This window comes from Melanostigma gelatinosum (genome assembly GCF_949748355.1).
Source record: "Melanostigma gelatinosum genome assembly, chromosome: 21".
Lineage (NCBI taxonomy): Eukaryota > Metazoa > Chordata > Actinopteri > Perciformes > Zoarcidae > Melanostigma > Melanostigma gelatinosum.
This window is the reverse complement of record NC_136654.1, coordinates 12,222,474-12,244,304: the sequence shown is the minus strand read 5'-3', so window position 1 is coordinate 12,244,304 and position 21,831 is coordinate 12,222,474. Positions and strand designations below refer to the sequence as shown.

The 21,831-nt window shown below is 42.9% G+C and overlaps 1 protein-coding gene across 1 annotated transcript; it reads right to left on the bottom strand.

Moving 5' to 3' along the window:
* Positions 1-13,235: 13,235 nt before the first annotated feature.
* adgra1a (adhesion G protein-coupled receptor A1a) lies at positions 13,236-19,374 on the bottom strand (the record flags this gene model as incomplete). Its single annotated transcript, XM_079292820.1, has 5 exons — positions 19,310-19,374; positions 17,155-17,278; positions 15,642-15,793; positions 14,798-14,893; positions 13,236-14,709 (listed from the first exon to the last, which is right to left on the bottom strand). The coding sequence occupies exons 1-5, from the start codon at positions 19,357-19,359 to the stop codon at positions 13,236-13,238; spliced, it is 1,896 nt and encodes a 631-aa protein (XP_079148946.1). The 5' UTR covers positions 19,360-19,374.
* Between the last annotated feature and the right edge of the window lie 2,457 nt (positions 19,375-21,831).

The following is a 21,831-nucleotide window of genomic DNA, read 5'->3' as shown; positions in this document are numbered from 1 at the left end:
TTCCTAAAAAAAAAAAAATGTTCACATAGATTATGTTATGTGATTAACCCTCTTGTAAATGATAAAGTCCATGTTTTGAAAGTAAAGCACATACACTTAGTTGCCAGTTTATAAGGCACACATTAGGTTTACAAGCTCAAACTAATGCAGTCTGATACAGCCAATAAACGTCTCTTGGAACAGTTTGAACAAAAAGTGAACATTACAATCTCTATAAAGGGAGGGTTTATTGAAGGACTGTGAGAATAGGCCGCATTGGTTTTAGCTATGTGGACCTAATAAACATTTATATTAGCGCTGCAATTTTGTTGATTTGAAAACATGTTGATAATGGCAGGCTTAAGTTTGTGATAATTTCTATAAAAGGAAAACCAGAATTGCCCTCTGATGTAATAATGTTAAATTACAATCTCTGATCGTCTGAATTAAATGTGTAAACCTTTCCCCAGAGCGACAATTTTCACGCAGTGACACACACATACACGGGCTCTGAATACACCTGCAGATTCCTGTGCACATTCACAAATCTTTGTACACATTTGGAGATTATTTTACATTTTCAAAAATCTCATTACTCACACACTGATTGAGATACAGCTACACAACTCTCCACACAGATAGTTCTGCTACAGTAATTGCCTTTGTGGCAGAGCAATGTGCAGCCTCAGCACACCCACACATAGCATGTATCTATGCTGCATATCATCTGCTTTGAGTCTACTTTGTTCATGTCACTTTTCCAGTGTGAACACACTACTGAAAATCTGTTTCTGTCAGACCATCAGGCACCTCGCAGTATGGTATAATATCTTAACAAAATACAAATAGACTGCAATAACCACCTCATGTGACAACCTCTGAAATGAGACAAACAATGTTTGAAGATGCATAGAATAGGCATCAATAAATATCAATCTTATCAATCAACTAATAATTTCTGCTAAAAAATACATTTCTTGTCAATGTTCAACGAAATGAATGCATGAAAAATATGTACCGGTAACAAGCACAGAATACTAACTATTGTTGAGCAGTGATTTGTGTTAACACGGATGACTGAATGTAATGTTAATGCTCACTCCTACATTATCATGCATCATACACATGCTTGATATATATATATAAGTATCATTTCATGTACTTGCATATTTGTAGCGCTTCCTAAATGAAAATGTCGCTGACTGAAAGTGGTTTGAAATCAACTGTCCGTATTAAATAATATAAAATGAGATTCGAAATAAACAACATGATTATAATATACAATGATGCAATATGCCCATATCAATTTAAACTAGAAAAAGCATTTCCTGCTGAAAATGCGTTGGAATGCTGAAATTAATTGTGAAGAAATTGCTGAAAATTAAGAAATGGGAGACTATCTGTCTGAAAAATGTTGAAGCCCGAAAGCATTTAAACTGCACTGCTGAAAAACCTTCTTGTTGAAATGTCTAACTATGGTGTCTGTAACTGAAAGTATGAGGAAGAAGAAGGCTTTGAAAGTTGAAGTATAACAGGATTTGAAGATTTTCTCCATAGAGATCCCATTCAAAAGAAAATTGCAAAAAGCTTAATTCAAAAAGTTTAAAGATTACAAATATGAAAAGTCAAAGCACCCCTCTCCTGAAAGAGCTGAACATTTTGATATTTGAACAATTTCTGTAGCTTAAACAAATTTCAGAAGTAGTGATATTTGTAGTAATAGTAGTCGAAGTTGTAGTTGAAGTAGAAGTATTATTAGTAGTAGAAGTATTAGTAGCATTAGAATAAGTAGTAGTCGTAGCAGTAGTGATATTTGTAATAGTAGTAGTAGAAGTTGTAGAAGTATCATTAGTAGTAGAAGTATTAGTATTTAGAAGAAGTATTAGTATTTAGAAGAAGTAGTAGCCTAGTATCAGTAGTAGTAGTAATAGCTGTAGTAGTGGTCATAGTATTTAATATAACAGTAGTAGTAGTAGTGGTAGTAGTCGTAAAAGTAATGGCAGTATTTGAAGTAGCAGTAGTAGTAGTAGCAGTCGTAGTATTAGTACTGGTAGTAGCATGAATAGCAGTTGTAGTATAAGTAATAGTAGTAGTGGTAGTAATAGCAGCAGTGGTAGTAATAATATTGATGGTAGCAGTAATAGCACTAGTAATAGTAGCAACAGCAAAAGTTGTAGTAGAAGTAGAAGCAGCAGTAGTAGTAGTAATACTAGAAATATTAGCAGCAGTAGTAGTTGTCGCAGTATTAGTAAGAGCATTCATTATTTCAACAAAAAAGCCTAATTTTGAGCTTAATGTTTACATACAGTTAATCCATGGGGCTTTTATTTTGAATGGGTGGGGGAGGGAGGGGGAGAGGAGACATAATCATCATGTTTGACACACATAAACAGAGGTTATTAAATGACAGGCTTCATCACAAGCAGTTTAGTTAGAATTCACTCTCTGGGGCTTTTATTTTGAAATGGGGTGTGGGGGAGAAGGGGAGAGGAGACAGAATCATAATGTTAGATAAACACAAACCAGTTATTAAATGACAGGCTCATCACAAGCATTTCAGTTAGGATTCATTCTGTGGGGCTTTTATTTTAAAATGGCGTGTGTGTGTGGGGGAGGGGGGAAAGACATAGAAATGGGGTACTGCTGTGGAAGATGTTTTTGAAGCAAAATTTAATATTGGTCTCTATGGAACAGAAAGTCTGTTTTCCTCTCAATTAACGGCTTCCGTGTCAAATGTGGAAATCTGTGGGATTCCACAGTCATTTTTCTACGACAAGGACAATATTCATGCATTATAAGAAATTATGCATGAAGAGTGAAGATGGTGGACACAGTGGCAAAACACTAATGTTTTTTTCACAAGAATCTCAAGCTGCTCTTCACTCTAGCGGTGACATCACGCACTCTAAGCTGTGCAATACACACCCATTATAAAGTAGCTAAATTGTAGCTGAAAGTATGAGGAAGTTGAAGGATTTGAAAGTTGAAGAAGTTTAAGAGGATTTGAAAAGCTTAACAGCATTCCAACAAATATCTTGTGTTGTAAATATCAAACTAAAGCATAAGTGGGGTTATAATGTGTACATGTGGGTAGTAGAGGCAGTGCAGCAGAAAGACTGGACATTTGAGCAGTACATTTGCAATAATAACATGAAAAGCATGGGTCTTTAACTATATATATATATATATATACTGTATATATATATATATATATACATGACATATAGCATGTCATGTAGGCAGGTGCAGCCAATAGACCAACGCAAGACAGCGCAGGACAACGCAAGACAGCCAGGTCTGCGGGCTTCTGTAGGACTTCAAAATAGGTCATGTTCGCATCAGGGACGTGTGCATAATTTTTCTGACTCCTCTGCTGCCAGAGTGGTTCAGGCCAGTGGCCCGTGGCTGTGGAGAAGAGCGCTGTGTGGGGGATGGGATGTATGGAGGCGACCTCTACACGGAGCGTTACCATCGTCAGAGACGCTTGGAAGCGAACGCAGCAGTTGACTGAAGACAGACAGTACAACCGAATGCTGAATGAGACATTGTTTTAGGGAACTGTTGCGCCAGCTGACTTTTCCTCCGGCCTCGTATTTTTGGACAAGAGCTGTCTCTCTCTCTGTGTTTCAGGTCTGCCACGCCCCCTTTCAGTGTCCGGAGTACCCACACCTGAACTTCATCAGGGCCTCTGTACATCAAGCCGTGCTCCTGCACCTTTTTTGGCCTTAAAACTGTTTGTAGGCTGCTTTTACTGTCATGAGATTTCTTCCACTTCTGCGATTTGAGTTGGTTTATTTCCATCAAGCATTTTTCTGTCCATCAATGTTATTCAATTTTTGTCTTCCAGCAGCCTTCTCTTTTCGTTTTTGTAAAGGTTTTGGGTTATTCCCTGTGTTCCCCTAGACCAGGGGTCGGCAACCTTTTCTATCCAAAGAGCCATTTTGCCCTATTTTCCACCAAATATAATTTGTCTGTAGCCGCAAAAGCTATTTGATATCACAGCTTATAAAGTTGTATATATAGTTATATTATACATACAAAAACTATAGTTTGTTGTATTTATGAAAATATAGAACAAGAATAAAGACAATTCTTGTCATATGTTTGCAATTTTACCTGTTATAATAATATCAAACTCTTATGAAGAGCTCAGTTTGCTGCAGCAGCTGAGAAATCGCTCTTTTTTTGCTCATCTCCAGCGTGATACTTTTCAACACATGCTGTGTGCTTGTTCTGGAAGCATACAGCTAAGCCAGCATCACTGGTAGTGAAAGCAAATGAATACGTCCACGCAGAGTTAAACTCTCTTTTTTCCTCCATGACTTTTCTTTTTTTGGATTTATCCATTGATAGTTTACAGAGGGCGGGGGTCTGAAAATCATGATTAGCCGTTCGCGTTTGCAGGGAAAATCGCTTAACAGGGGTAGAGGATTTAACTGTGTGAAGGATTTCAGTATTAAAAACATTAGTATGAAAACTTGGTGTAGGTATCGTGGTCAACGCCTCCGAGAGCCGAATAAAGGAGCAGGCCGCAGCAAGCCGGTAAAGTATATTGATTTGAAATTTAAAGTAGCTGGATTACTGTATGAAGCACATTTGCAAGCTGAATTAGGAACACGTGTGTATTTTGTAGGGGTGGGGGAAAAAATCGATACAGCATAGTATCGCGATATTTTGCGTGGCGTTATTGTATCGATACACGGACGCCAAGTATCGATCTTTTATTATATAAACTTAACAAAAAAAAAGAATTACTAGAAAAATCAAATCAATTGCTTTTTCAGTCCACTAGGTGGTGCTGAGTTATTTTCTGGTGAGGTCAGCAAAGGTCCCGGGTCAGCGTGATTGGTAGGAAGTTGGTCAAAACAAAGAGACATCTGACCTCACAACGGGGTTAAATCTGTCAACAGTAGCCGGCTCATGGGGAGAGTGCAGCGCATAACTGTCTCTCTGCCTCGACGTCCACGCATCACAAGTTACACTGAGTTATATAACTCTTATATCCTACTTATATAAGTTACAGTTCATATACTGAGTCCACACGTTTGCATTCAGTTACTATGTAGTAATACAAACAGTTCAGTTTGTCAGGTTCATGCAACATTTATGACATTGTTGGTCAGTCTGTCTGCTTGACAATCATATTTTGCTGCAATAAAAATGATTGAAGTGAGATGAACAGACTGGAAACTTTATCTTATTAGATAAAACATGTTGACAGTTTTCCTTTGGGATCATTTTAAGTTGAAAAAAGTAATAAATCGCAATATTGGCCTGGACAGCGTTCTTTTTTGCTAAATCCCACCGGTGTGGTCCGTCAAGAGAACGGTACGTCTCCTACATTGACTCTGATCAAGTTAAGCAGAGCTAAGGGCTCAGAGCTAAGAGGCTCGAAAGTGTCGTGTGAATTAAACTTAAGCATGTATTGCGAGTGAATGACGTGGAATTACCAACGGTTGTTTCATAGTCTCACGTCGGCATCATGTGTTTCATGAAACGATGACTAAGCGGGAGGGAATAAATTTAATACGAGCTTAGAAAGCCAAAGAACGGGTTTCGCTAAAGAGTCGAGCTCTCTGCTGGGAAAGAGACTGACTTCTACAAAGCGCTGAATTTAACTTGAGTTCAAGGGAATATAATCTGGGTTGGATAATAGCTAATGAGTGGGTAATCAGGCATTGTGCTAACGGTGTATTTTGGTGTGAATGATGGATGCAGTGATGACAATAGCGTTGTGAGAGATCGTTTTGTTGTAGTGAGGAGTGAATGCTAGTTGAGCCGAAGCCTGCTTTGTGCTCACCCTAGATATCTAGATAAAAGGATTATAAAATAACCGGTGCATATGGAGAAGCCAAGCACGGTCTAGCATAAAGTGTGTGAATGTGGCATGGTATAAGAGTTAAAACTACGGTGCTTTGTCTGTGTGCTGAAGACACGGTTTCGCCGATTAGTTTAGCTTGTAGCGATAGCCACTAAATATCGGACATTAGCCCTTTGTCTGCTTTCGTGTGGATTCTGGCTACATTTTTTGAAAAAAACCGCCATATAAGATACACCAAGAGACAACTGTGCCACCTATCGGTTGGAGGAGTAATTGCTTGATAATTACAGAAAACTCCATTACCCAGAAAACCTAGAGGTGAAATTGTCACCCGTGGATTAGTCGATAAAATGAGTTTTTGGTGATAAACTTGTAATATCATTGTTTTAGACTATAATCTTACAACTTGCAGTTTGACTTCGATGGTTACTTTTAGTTTAATTCAGTAGTCTAATTGCCATTGATAACCTTTTAGTTTCAATTCAACATTTCAACTTCAGTTGGTAAAATTAGTTTTAATCCAATATTTTAACTCCCAGTTTCAATTAAATTTTTATCCTAAAATTGTTATATAATATTTTAACTTGCATAGTTGATATTGATTTTGAATCTGACATTTGTAATTTTTTATTTTAATTCAGAATTTTAATTAACCTGGCAAAAGTAGATGTACTTTTTTGTGTGGCCATGTAGCGGCCACACAAATCTCCAAGGAGGTTGGCGCCCCGCCACAAGGCCCAGGAGGGAGTCTACGCCCAGTGTGGTGTGGTGTGTGCCAGTTACGTACACGTCCCCTCAGGTGGTGAAAGCCTGATTCAACGGCTGAATATCCGGCAGGAAACGTTGCGTTTCGAGCATTGACAACAACTGCCTATACTGCAAAGCAACCCAAAAGACAGACTCATCAAAAAGAGAGCCTGACAATATCGGGCAAAGCATTTCAGAGATAGAAAGAAAATGTTGCTAATGTTCAAGGCTCACAGCTGTCGCTAGATGTATATATTTTAATGACCTTGCTATTATTAAAATGAGGACATTTACTTGCTGTATACGTGTTGGGCAGTGGTGGGCCGTCAGGGCCAGCAAAGCCTTCTCTGCTGGCCTAGAAAGAATCACAAGTTATGGCTATTTTATGATTGAATTATTTTTCATAAATAAACTACATGTATTCTCAATATTTTTTCCCATGAGCTTATTATGTCATTGTCTACTGTCTTCCTCAGTTGTGCTGCACCTTGTTTTAAGTTGAGCTTTTATCCAATCAGATTTCACCCCTATGCTGTCTCTAAGTCAAATAAATCTGCCCGAAGGCCTTCAGAATTACAAGTAAATCCATTTGCAGTTTAAGTAAATGGGGACGATATTGTTGATTGTAATAGTCGTCAACCAATCAGATCTTTAGTTTGACATGTTGGGCGTATTCTTTGACATGCCAGAGCCTTCTAGCTGGCCTACAAGTACATCAGCATTAAAGTGCAGGTTGATTGGTCAGTGGGTTAGCATGACATGTTTGGCGGTGACAATCCCAATATCGACTGCCTCTATCAAGCAGACATTTTCAGCCCTCAAACGCATTAAAATGTATTCAAGAAACTGGGGAGTGTGGTGGAAAAAAAACTATTCAATAGTACTGAGTGAGACCTATAATACTGAAACAAGAAACATTGAGGGAAGAAGTTTGTCTTTAAAGTATTTATTCTCTGGCCAGAGAAGGCTTCACCGTCATACTGACTGCAACACAGTCCGCAGAGGATGAGCCAAGAGTTCAGTTTGTCTCTTGCTCTTAAGCATCTCAGCACACAGTAGGGGGGAACATCATTACAACATTACAACAATTGATCAGCAGTTTCAAGCTCCCCATTGACCCCTCCAGTTACCCCTTCATCTTCTGAGCCTTGTCACACAAAGAGATATTTCTTTATTACCCTTGAATACTCTAGGAATCTTCACACCCAAACATTCTCTGTTTAAACTTGTTAGGTTCAAGAACTGTTTGTGGGGGAGACCGCATGTGATCCAGCCTCCGCCAAAAAGTCAGCCGGTTTAAATTATAATCAAAAGTATTTAATACTACAGATGCTAAAACAATTGCAAAGTGAAGTACATTATTTACAGAATATATAGAAATATGATCCGCGCGGAAAAGCACTCACCTCGCCTCAACCTGAAAGCGTAACCACCTACAAGATGAATCGTGAGCAAAGAGAGTGAATTCTTCCTCTGCCTTTGCTTTCAAAGTCAGAAAAAAACACACAATGTCCGTCTTAGTTTCTATTGGCTAAATCCAGCTGGCTCCTCCTTCTCGCATCAGCCAGCCAGAGGACCCCCCTTGGCGCGGGGTGGAGCTCCATCTGCGTGTCCCTGTCTGGAAATCCCTGTCTGACCCTTGGCTATTCTTCACAGTTTAATAGATGCAATCACTGTCTTTTATGGCTTAACACCTCTATGATAAACATACTGTAAACATACTATACATTCGACAAGGATTTGCAACTCTTGGCAAAAACTTCACAAGCATAATTGGTATAGCCCAAGTACTTGCTAACATTTCACTATCCACCTCTAAGGTGCTACAAATTCTACTAAGGAACACTTCTAACAATAAATCTTAAAACACACCTCTAATTATGAATCTTAAAGCACGCTTCTAATTATGAATCATTAAACACTTCTAATTATAAATCTTAAAGCACCCTTCTGAACCTAAATTTCCTACAAACTGCAAGCCCCATTTGGTTACTTCCCCTTATCAAAGCAAATACAGATATACCCCATATGGTCCTGTTACCACTTTCTTGGGTACACAATCATATGTCACATACATAGTTTTGTTAGTGAGTAAGGCACATAAACTAAATCACAGTAGAAATGTAGTAGTACAACTAAATGTCCTATCACAGGAGGCTCGACTGTCATCACTGGCACCCATGAATCGAGAAGGACCTCTTGCTGGAACTGAACCGATGTCAATACATCTCGTTGTAATCAAAGAAAGGAAGATGGACTTTGTCTCTATTAGTGAACAGCAGTTAAGTGAACTGCTTTTGTGTTTTTACATATGCAGTAGCATTACTACTATGTTAATTTGTCTATGGTGTTGTTTTTAGCTAGGATCTTAGAAATACTCATATGTCATCCCTGTCACTCACCCCACCCCCATCTGAAATGTGTTTTTTGGCACGAAAAAGGTATTTCAATATTTTTGAGTGATTCGGAAATTTTCATTTTATATATTTTATTTGTATTCAATTATACAGTCCGTTCATTTGATTCTTTTTTTTTCTTCTTAAAGTTGTCAAATGTGAGCACACAATTTAAATGTCTGAAAGTTGCTAAAGTTGCCAAATTTGTTGGAGTGGAAAAAATACTGAGAATGGGATGTTAGGATACTGGATGGTAGCTACAGGAAGAGAACAACGACTCACACAGTGTATGACAGTACATCTTTATTTCTAGTGCAGACAACACACAGTGCTCATATTGGGAATCCCTTTGTCTTACAGGGTGTCACTTTGTTTTTTTACACTGTTGAGAAAATCCAAAATAGAAGTGATAAATAGATTAAAAAAAGAATACCACATTAAAATGGTTTCATGTTTGGACAGCATCTTTCGGTGTGATTTCAACACCAGCAGGTGATCCCTGCCTGAGAAGATGCCGAAAGCTGTCGCAACACCGGGACACGACGACACTTCACGTGTACACAGTCATCAACGTGAGGCTGAAGGTTAGTGTCGCTCGACGGCCGCAACATACGCCTACATCAAACTGGGGTATGCCGACATATAAGTGAACATCTGTGTTTAACCTGCAATAAATAACAGGGTGATATGACTCATTCCTTCTTTAAATCAACACTAGCTCCAGTATGAAGGCCTGATTATGGCCCTAAAAGTAGAATCAAATGTATGGATGAGTGAAACTCACAACACTTTCACTTGTTCCAAATGTGCCGCTAAATACCATGAACCAGAGAGGTGTTTTATAAAAAAAGGCTTTAAAGAAAAAGCCGGGTTTACTGTGAAAAGCCTGGTTAGACTGATCCTAGCATGCTGAACCAGGATTATGCTTGACAAAATAAACTTTACATTACATTTGTATCTCGTTGCTGAATGCATGGTGGGACATTTTCAGCACAGAAATTTATGAAATGATACTCTCACCCATAACACTACCCAATATCCCTGCTCATGTCTAAACCTTACCAACCCAACCAACAAGGGCAAGGAGTACAAGGAGCCAATCAGGGGCACAGTAGGATTTGTAATTTAGCATTGTAATAGCATAACGAGCAGGGTGATTAGCATAGCACGAAGCCTGAAAGGGGGGACAAACATGGTCAAGCTGTTTGAGACTGAATATGTAAGCACAAATCTATGAAATATCTTATAAAAACAATGCCAAAATATTATTTGGACAAAGTATCCCCTCTCACACAATTTGACAAGACACTTTTATAGGACATTATTTTGAATATAATTTATCTTGATTATTTTACTTCTAATTACATTTAAATTATTTGCGTTATTATTGGGCGTATTTGTCATATTCTCAGACCCATTGTAATGAACTAGTCATGTTCTACGGACGATCTGTTTGAACTTTTGTATTCGATAAAGTGGGAAACAAATCTGTTTTAATATCAAATAAATAAAAAAACTACTATTTGCTTTCATTCCACTGGTATAAACAGACGCACACTGCCGTTTTATATCGCCAGCTGGGGGTATACAACTATATTATGAATTCCATATGATTGATGACAGAGTGTTTTGTTTTGCTGTGGTGGCAAAGACGTTAGAGGAAACACTGTATGCGTCTACTTAACATACTTTTTGCAAAGCTAGGCTAATCGCCTCATGGCTTTAGCTCCACACACCGACATCATCTAACTCAGAAGACAATAAAGCAAGTGTATTTATAGAGAAGACAGTGACGATTGTAACACTGAAAACTAGCCTTACCCCGAACTAGGCTAGTCTGGACCACTAGGTTTCCATGGTAACTTAGGTGAGAGTTTTCACGAAACAGAAATGAAACCGTATTTTTCCTGAAGTAAGTCAACTGGTTATGAAAACACCTCTCTGGAGGTAACATATGAAAGTTTCTGGAGTGACTTGAAAGGGGCTGCTGATGATCTTCTAAAACCTGAGTTCAAGTTTGTATGATGCTACAAACTATATGATCTCTCAAAACCTATTGAGAATGAGAATGAGTGTGTAGTTTCTCATCACAGTGAAAGCTGGCACGTCTTTTTGCCACAATACAAAGTTTGTGCTTTGTAGCACATTGCAGGTTTTTTATTTTATTATTATCTTACTATAGTACATACTAGTGCAATATTTGTCAGACGAGAGTCTATTTGACTCCATTTGGCAGCATAGTTAAGGTGTCTCCATAGAAAATCTTTATAGGCTTCATAAATGAATCTTTATCAAGACAGATCATAACTGCAAGGGTGAATCCATAATAATAAACATATAGCACAAAACCACACATCTGTATGTACCTACTCATGCACTGTTGCACACATAAAAACACACACACACACATGCTCACACTGATTCAAAAGTGTTTTCACATGTGTAACCACTCACATTTAAATTGATATTGTGTCCAGCAATGCCATTAAAAACGTAATAACATTGACGAATATAGAACTTTTTGAAAGCGATCAAGCCAAGTATTTAAAGGTGCAATCAGTGATATTTTACTGCTTCTTGCTTCTTACAGTATATATCACCGGGGGTTTGTAGATGTTGACAGATTAGGATTCAATCAGTGGCTGCTGAGATTCCAAGTTTTCTGAAACAGACCCGATAAACTACTCATAATGCACTTGTTCTCCAAAACCTCAGTGAACACAGGAGCTCCAGATTCTTCCACTTGCTGGTTGACGAGCTTATGAGTGTTTCATATCTGTAAAGAATATTTATGTATTTTGGTTTAGTTTTTTTATGGATGATGAACAAATTATACAAATAAAATGTTAGTGAGTGGACAGCACACATTTTAAGCTGTTGTACAACGCATCCGAGTCTTTTCTTTCAGCACTCCAATGACACTTTGAAGTGTCAACCGTCATACGCTTTTCTTTCACTCTGTTTTCGTTCTGTCTAAAATAAATATAACGTGAGCCAGTTCCCACTGCTATTTCACGGCATGACTCGACGACAACACATTTTGTGGCTTTTGTCACTCGTAGTGTCAACATAGCATACAATTTGTGTAGCTCACGTGATGAACAACATGAAATGACACTGTCACCTTTGTCTCTCAGCATTTTGAAAGTGTCGGTGGAGTCTAACGATACAGTGGAGAAAAGTGCAGAGGCCAACGCATGATAACAGGTTCTAATTTAAAAACAAATATAACAGTCTGTCTGTCGGTTTTCTCTCCGTTTTGTGATGGATTCATGTAGCCGGGTCCCTGATAACGCTATTTTAAAGCTAACGCTTGATAAAGCTAACACTACATTGATCCGTCACAAAACAGAGAGAAAAAACACGCAGAAGGTATTTCTGTCCGATACATTTGTATTTCAATGAACCTGTAATCGTGCGTTTGTCTCTCAAAACAGACACAAATCAGAATTTTCATTTCATATTTTATGCTGTGACAGCTTTGCCGGCTTAAACAAAGGCTTCATGTTTTCGAGTTTTTCGTCCGTCCATATCTCCATACGTACGTCCGATCCATTATCGTGGACGTGGTGTCTCAGGGAATTTCTTCAAATTTGGCACAAACGTCCACTTGCACTCAAAGATGAACTGAATAGAATTTGGTGGTCAAAGTGACACTGTGACCTCACAAAACATGTTTTGGGTCATAACTCAAGAATTTGTTTGTTAATTATGACAATTTCACACAAATGTCTTATGGGATAAAATGATGAAGTCATCTTGGACTGACATGGATGTGAACTGCAACATGACTGGTTGGTGGAGGCATACAACCGCAAGGCGGTGATTCTAGTTCATTGTCATAATCAGAGAAATAATCGACAGATTGATCAATTATCAAAATAGTTGCCTTTCTAAATATATTCTAATATCAGCTATACTGACATCACAGCATGGTTGCTGTCCCAACTTGGTAATGATTGCTGGACAACAGTATTTATGAGCCCAAATCAACTTTCATACTTGTTAGGTTTAAGAGGTCCACGCAATCTTTGGGTCTATTCAGATTGAGTCAGACTTTCCTCCCTCTTCTGAATGAGGTCTCCTATTTAAGACAACAAATTAATTCCCATTGAGTTTGGGTACTTTTTTCACTGGCCTGCTTGGGATCAGGTCCAAAGTATTACATATATGAAAACATCTAGGTTGGACTATTCCTTGCAGCTGATCTGCATATATTTTGACTGTAGGGGTAATTTGATTACAGGGCTGCTGGAAGGTGTGGCAAGTACAGGGACAAGTGTATAAGAAAACTATACAGTGGTTTCATTCCTCCAAGGGCCAGTCCGTATGTTTCCTGTGGCGTCTGAACCAAACAAGCCTTCTTCCTGCAAGCTCCTGTTCCGGCCGATGGTACCTCGCCGGCTGACAGTGCCGTGCTGCCGAGGCAGAGTATTTCTTGGGAAACCTTTCTGCTCCACCTCTACGCAGAGACTATCTTTCTCTTTATCTGTTGGCTTCGACATGCAGCTGTAGGCTTCGGGGTCTTGCAAGGCGAAGGGGTCGGATTTATCACAGCAGCTCGTAGTGGAGGAGTGATCGGCTGAGCTGTACATGTGCCACTGGCAGGTGTGGACCCCATGAGAAGGCAGGAGGAGGCTGTGACAAGAAGTAATGCTGTCGTGCATGTTGTGTGTCCGGCTGTGACAGGAAGCCATCGAGTCTTGCACGCTGTGGCAAGAGTTCTGGCGTTGCAAGCTTTGGCAGGAAGCCAGCTGCTTATCCAAGAGAGGGCTGGGGCAGGGAAGCTGGAGGTCCGGGTGTGGGCTGTTGGAAAGCAGTGGTGAGCCTTCGAGGTGGTGCACTGCGTGAGGGCTGTCCAGGTGCGAGCTGTGCCTGCTCCCGTCCATACTGCCGGAGGTCATGTGCGAGCGGTAGTCCTGGAGGCATGGACGTGGGCGGTTGAAAGAGCGTGACTTTGTTCTGTCACTAAGGCAGCCCTGTAGAGGCAGAGCGGGACGAGGGAGCTCGTCGGAGAGCGTCTGTGGACGAGGTGAGGGTAGTTGCTCGGTGAGAGGCGACATGGGGGTCGTGGTAACAGGACTCATCACGGCCACGCAGCATGGACCCATGTGATTGGTCGTGGGGCTCTGGGAAGGCGGTGTCATTTTGTGGTAAGAACTCTGCACAAGGTGAGGAGAGAGCAGAGGCTGCTTGCCGGAGCACGGAGAGCTCAGGCGGCAGTGTGGCTGATGGAGCTCCTGCCTCGGGCTCTGTCCGTCCCCATCCTCGGACTTAGACTTGGACGGGCAACAAGCCCACCAGCGGTGCCATACGTCGTCACGTTTGGCACAGTGCTGGATGAGAAGGAAGAGTCCCAGAGTGACACAAAAAGCCCCATACAGGCAGCTGAATATCATATCCAGGAAATGTCCCAGTGATACAGCCAACGCTCCCAAAGCCCAGGTAGACAGGAACAAAAAGAGCATGAAGGCTGTGGCCCGGAGCTGAGATTTAAATGAGTGTTCATTGGCCAGTACCGACACGCCTGTTGCACATTTCCCAGCGGGCCCAGAAACTCCCCCAGTGTTGGTGTGGCAGTGATGGTTTGACTCGCTAGATGCTAACTGCTGCTGCTCCTCACTCAGAACTCGTAGCTCATATTTCTTCTCTGGGTGGCGTTTAAGCTGGATGTATGTGCACAAGAAGTACACGGACATGACTAAGACCAGAAGACCAATGGGTGCATAGAAACCCCCCAAGCTTGGTTCCCATGCCATCCAGCAACTGAAAAACACACACGGAGATAAAAACATGTATCCTAAAGAATAAATGAAAACATGATCGTCTACATATAATTACATTTTGTACTTACTACAAAGCGTCATCCCTGCTGCCATAGTTATCCATACCAAATGCTGCCGTAACTCCAACAATTAGTAGAGGGATTCCATCACTCACAAGATAAAAACTGCAAAAAAGGTTTACAATTTAAAGTATGAATTCTGGCTGGGTAACAGGTCGGGCAGAGAGGCAGAAGATGATCAAGCTGATTATCTTCCTGTTAGACACTAGGCTGCCGTGACAGGTAACCCTTCAGTCTTCATGCTAAGCTAGGCTAACCACATCCTGATTAAAGCTCTGTACTTTATCCCAGACACTTAGGTATGATATTAATCTCTGCGGATTAATCTCTCTCACTTCACTGTCAGAAAGATGGCTATTAAGTGCTCCAAAGAGATGACCTATTTGAGCTCAATTTAGTAATAAAGATCAGATTTTATTTCTTTAAACTCTCATCCTATTAAAATTGAATTGAAGTACATAAAAAAATGAGTGAGCTTTGCTAAAATGTGCAGCAAGCTGAATCTATTAAGAGAGGTGATGGGACATGAGGCATCAACTAACAATAATAAGTGATGCAAAACTCTAATGTGATTTAGTAACTCAGTTTTTAGATTAGTTCAACTTCCAATTCTTTCAAATTCAAACTCCTCATTTGACTTTGATTGTAGTCAACACTTTCTCAAATTCAACTGAGAATCTTGAAAAAGAGAGACAGAGGTCCAAGGGCACTTGCATCGCTGCTATAATTCCTAATATGCTACACAGTTTAACATCTTTCAGATTAATTCACACATTGTCAATTCGTCGGATAATTAGAACATTGTTCAGCCCTGTTGTACACATAACCACCAGCTTACTAGCTTACAGCTTACCTGAGGACAGTTGGTTTGGTGCGAGTCCGGCCTGGCCCATCTCTGTTCTGGGCCCGAAGTGGGTCTTTGGATACATCTTTACAGATATTTCTTGCAGTAAATGTCAGCCACAGCATGGTAGACAAAGAAGCATAGTGAAGCACAATGCCAACCTGACAAAGATAAAGTTGTAAACAAAGATTATTAAAAGCAATATGACAATACAATATGGTTGTATTAGTGTTTTGTGTACATGAATTGTGAGATACACCGGTAATAAACATATAATAATGTTAGCTGAACAGATGTTTGTTTGTTTACATAATTCGCCATGTTTAGCCGACGTTATTGTTCAAAAAGGCCAGCAGCAGACCTTTTTCACAGAATACTTTGGTTTCTGACTTGTCATAGTAGGAAAAGCACAAGTGTGCATAACCATCACATTAATTAGCATTTTGTTTGAACTGTTGAACTGTTGAACTATTTAGGACACTTTACTGGTTAGCTTTGTATGCCAGCCAATGTTAGCTTTGTTCGATTGTATGGATAAATCTGGTACTACTAATAATACAGTTCATTTTTGTACACGTTTTCTTACGGTGGGTATAGTGCTGGACATGTTAATAATGAGCTTTAGGTGTCGGTAAGCATATTCATTTTAAGCTTTGGACTATCGCTGAGTTCTAGTTGAACTGATAAGTTGGAATTCCAGAGTTGGAAATTTCAACTCGGACTCGGAATGAAGTCGGATTTCCAACTCGGAAAGTCGAATGACCTCAAAATACAACATGGCTGCTCAACAGAAAAGAAAAAAAAGCTGAAGTACTGTATTGTTTATTAGCACTTTTGTCTTATTTATGTCTCATTAAATCAGTCGTACACACAATAGTGTCCAAGTTCGTAATACATTGTTACCGATATCAACTGGTTTAGCTCACAATGGCTAACCTGGCAGGAGCAAAAAACATTATGCTTTTCGACTTGTTGCACTCGAATGCGGTCAACGTGGGTGCCATGACATTCACAGCTCCAATGTCCAATTTCAAATGTGGACATTGCCTCTGTTTTCTGACTGGACATACTGTAGCTGCTGTCATCCACTAACTGAGCATATTTACTCATTTAGCGTACCATCAGCCTGTTAACAAAGCACCACTGTGCCAGTACAACCCCACAGAGCTCTAGACTCTGAGTCTTGTTTGACAGTGATAAACAGTATAAATATTTCATCACACTCGTCCACTGAGACTTTGTGGTTTTATAAAGAACATTTTAACAGAATATCTAGCAAGCCTTCACAACTTTTGCTCATGGTAGTGATTTAACTTAACACTCAGTAAACATTGGCTTTCCCGTGGACATTGATGCCTCTTAGTTTTTTAAGGGATGCCTTTAGCAGCCAGTGACCTCGATACTGCTTGACCAAGAACCGAGGGAGCTTTCAGTTCTCTTCAGATCATCAAACCATTCCAAACATGTTTTTAAAAGTAACTAAATAACACTATGCTGAGAAAGTAGGAAAGCCACAACTTACAATTTGACACACAAAAGGTAAGGTGATCTGATTGATGCCCCCGGCAAAAACTCCAAACGTCAGCCCCGTGTGAAAGAGGAAGTTGAGGAGTGTGTGCCAGCCATTCCTGCTGATGCGGATCACACTGCAAACAATGAGTTCAAAGTTAAAAAGATATGCAACCACTGCTGGGTAATCACGCTATAAAAGTTGGTTGTAGAAATGAATACAGTATTGTTGTGAACTATCACACATCATCTTTGACCTTGAGAAGTATTTTGGGATAAAGCAACATTTACTGGTTTATATGTGAGGATAAGGCTAGATCACATGAGGTGGTTTGATTGGCAGTCTGACATACGCATATTCTAATTAAAACATGTCATTTAAATAAGATGTGTTATTGAAATGAAATCATATCTAATGTAGTTATGGTTGTGTATTTTTATGTTATGGCAAATTAACACTTTTTTTCTCTCAATAGCATAAGTGAACAACAACAAAACACTTTAAATGTTCATCCATCAACAGCATAACCTAAAGATCAATTCAAATATGAAAAATATGATTTATTTTCAATTTCACCTCAAAGGGTAACTTTGGTATTTTTCAACCTTCCCCATGTTCTTGTATCTAAGTGACTTAGGGGGTACAATAATTTTTTTTAATTGGCCCAGTATTGAGAGAGAACGCTGCAGACGGCAGCCACAAAACGGGCTGTGAAGTAATCGCTCAGGGGGCAACTCCTCACCGTCAATGTACATCCACTAAAAGAGCTCGTCTTGGCCACTGACAGGCTCAGATTGTGACAGGCTCAGCCACTGACAGGCTCCGCTGTAAGACAAGTGTCTGTTTGGAATTGGACCCTACAGAGACATAAATATTTGTTCTTTACCTTGCTGTTTGTTATTGCGTCATGTGACCGGTGGAAGCGGGAGTGAGAGTTGGAGCGATAAGAGCCGGTGTTGTCAGAGTTTGTTTCATTGGAGCCCAGAAAATGTAGCTTAGTGTTTCCAAAAGATGTTCAATGTCCTGGCTGATATTTAGAGGATTTAGACAATGTGAATGTGACGCAAGATTTCTCAGAGCGAACAGATGGACGGGATCAATAAAAGTAAACTAATATGGTTTTAGCGGATGTACATTGACGGAGAAAAGTCGCCCAAGCGATGACATTGCAGCCCGTTTGGCGGCAGTTGTCTGCAGGGTTCTACGTCAGTACTGGACCAATTTCAAATATTGTCATCCCCATTAGACACTTAGACACAAAAACATGGGAGAATAAGGTTGTGGTTTAAAAACACCTAAGTTACCTTTTAATGCACTGCCTACATGCCTTATGTACACTAAAAGAACAATTGTTCGCTGTAACCATTCTTGCTGTCCCTACTGGTCCTGAAGGCGAACCCTCACTAATGCGACTCCGCTGTAAGAGATGGGGATCACAATCCACAGTCCTTGTTCCATGCTACAAGGGTGGATCACATCACTCCAGTTCTGAGGTCTTTGCACTGGCTTCCTGTCCAACAAAGAAGTGACTCTAAAATCCTGCTGTTGGTTTACAAAGCACTGAATGGTTTGGGACCAAAATACATCTCTGATCTGCTGCTACCTTATGAACCATCCCGACCCCTCAGGTCGTCTGGGACCGGTCTACTTTCTGTTCCCAGAGTCAGAACTAAACATGGAGAAGCAGCGTTCAGTTTTTCTGCTCCACATATCTGGAACAAAGTCCCAGAAAGCTGCAGGTCTGCTGAGACCCTCAGCTCATTTAAATCAAGATTGAAGACTTTTCTGTTTGCTGCTGCCTTTAATTGAACCACATTCAATTCATATATTAATCAATTTCCTGCATTTCTGCATTTTACTACTGCATTTTATTTCTTACACTGTTTTTTAATGTTTTAATGCAATGAATGTTCTTAATTGTTTTTAATCCTTTTCTTTTGCCTTATGTTTTGATGCTTTTAATGGTTTTATGTGAAGCACAATTACCTTGTTGTTGAAATGTACTGTACAAATAAACTTGCCTTGCAATGAATTTCTCCTCCTTGTCCTGACTCTCGTATCAATCGGCTTTTTCCGTGCCGGATCATCAGCCACCCTGGGACCTCTCACGGGCGTAAACCAGTACAAAAAAAATGCGAAGCCATCCTTCACTAAATGTTCTTCTCACCTGTGGTGGACAATGTAGGTCATGATGGAGACAAGCAGACAGAGCAGCATGACTGCTGTGCAGGCATACACCACTGGATGCAGGTAGTCCCCGGGGTACGGTGGGAAGGACAGCACTCTCTTTAAATCCTGCAGAAGTGTACAAATATAGAGAATAATATGAGCCACAAGAATGAATAATGAAAAAGAGCACATGCAGAGATGTACGCCCTCGTTCAATGAAAAAAACAATGCAGTGTGATTTGAACCGCTTTCGTGTTGCCAAAAGTTATCTGTCCAGATGGTCCTGCTTTGATCAAAGTGTCACGGGAGTTCACAGATAGGACCCAAACGCAAGACCACAGGAGACAGAAGTGAATGTTAAACAGGTTTTATTTATAGACAGGTGGGTGCAGGTGTGGAGCCCGTGGTCCGACACCCGAGTGGCAGATCGACAGTGTGATGTCCCGTGGCTCGACACTGGAGAGTTGACAGATCGATGGTGTGAGTCCCGTGGCTCGACACTGGAGGGCTGGTGAGTTGACGGCGTGAAGTCCCGTGGCTCGATACTGGAGTCGACAGAGTGTAATCCGTAGACCACAACGAGAGCAGAGCGGCGGAGCGCATCCACAAACACAAGGAGGGCAGAGCCGTGGAGTGTAATCCACAGGGTTTCAGCGGGTTGAAGACGGTACGACCTGACACTCCCAGACTGCAGGACCAGAGTTTATATAGTGGCAGGCTACTCATTAAGGGGCCCTGAGTCTGGTGTGTCAGGCTGCAGGAGGTGATCAGCTTGAGTGTCCTCAGCCGTGCACGATTAAGGGTGCGGCCCTGGGAGGTGTCTGAAGGCAGAGGACAAACAGAGCACATGGCACACCACAACAGACAGGGGAATCCTGGATCCTGACAGTACCCCCCCCTTAAGGCACGGATTCCAGACGTAACACAAGACCCAACACAGGGCGGGTGGAGGGGGTCCGGAGGAGGGATGTCCCCACAGCTATAAGGCCGACTAGGGTGGGCGGCGGGGGTCCGGAGGAGGGGTGACAGGATCTGACCCGCCACGGGGCCGCCGAAGAGCGTCGGCCCCCGGTGCTCCGGCGGCCGGCCGGGAGGGCAGAAGGGCTCCGGACACGGGTGCTCCGGCGGACGGCCGGGAGGGCAGAAGGGCTCCGGCCACGGGTGCTCCGGCGGACGGCCGGGCGGGCGGAAGGGCTCCGGCCCCGGGTGCTCCGGCGGGCGGCCGGGCGGGCGGAAGGGCTCTGGAGAATAGGATGCTGGTGCCGCAGTGGCAGGTACTGGAGGTCTCTGCTGCTCCGCGACGGCAGCGGGCACTGGAGGCCGCTGCTGCTCAGAGACGGCAGCGGGCACTGGAGGTCGCTGCTGCTCAGAGACGGCAGCGGGCACTGGAGGTCGCTGCCGCTCAGAGACGGCAACTGGAGGTCGTTGCGCCTCTGGGACGGCGGCCGGGTGTGGGAGAGGCTGCGGCACGGAGGCGGCGACAGGAACTGGAGCGGACTGCGGCGCTGAGGCGGCAGGAACTGGAGCGGGCTGCGGCGCTGAGGCGGCAGGAACTGAAGCGGGCTGCGGCGTAGAGGTGGCAGCGGCAGGAACTAGAGCTGGCGCTGCGGCGGCAGGAACTGGAGCGGGCTGCGGCGTAGAGGCGGCAGCAACTGGAGCTGGCGCTGCGGCGGCAGGAACTGGCGTAGAGGCGGCCGCGGCAGGAACTGGAGCTGGCGCTGCGGCGGGAACTGGGACTGCGGCGGCAGGAACTGGAGCTGCGGCGGCAGGAACTGGCGCTGCGGCGGCAGGAACTGGAGCTGGCCCTGCGGCGGCAGGAACTGGAGCTGCGGCGGCAGGAACTGGAGCTGCGGCGGCAGGAACTGGAGCTGGCCCTGCGGCGGCAGGAACTGGAGCTGCGGCGGCAGGAACTGGCGCTGGCCCTGTGGCGGCAGGAACTGGAGCTGCGGCGGCAGGAACTGGAGCTGCGGCGGCAGGAACTGGAGCTGCGGCGGCAGGAACTGGAGCTGCGGCGGCAGGACCAGCGAGCGGCTCTGGCTCCGCGGCCGCGAGGTCCGGGGATAGCTGCGGCTCCGAGACCACAGCTGGGACTGGAGGTCGCTGCTGCTCCGGGACGGCAGCGGCAGGACCTGGAGGTCGCTGCTGCTCCGGGATGACAGCGGCGGGAACTGGAGGTCGCTGCTGCTCCGGGATGACAGCGGCGGGAACTGGAGGTCGCTGCTGATCTGGGACGGCAGCGGCGGGAGCTGGAGGTCGCTGCTGCACTGCGACGGCAGCGGCGGGACCGGGAGGTTGCTGCTGCTCCGGGACGGCAGCGGCGGAAACTGGAGGTCGCTGCTGCTCCGGGACGGCAGCGGCGGGACCTGGCGGTTGCTGCTGCTCCGGGACGGCAGCGGCGGGAACTGGAGGTCGCTGCTGCACTGCGACTGCGACGGCCGGGACTGGAGGTCGCTGCTGCTCTGGGATGACAGCGGCGGGAACTGGAGGTTGCTGCTGCTCCGGGATGACAGCGGCGGGAAC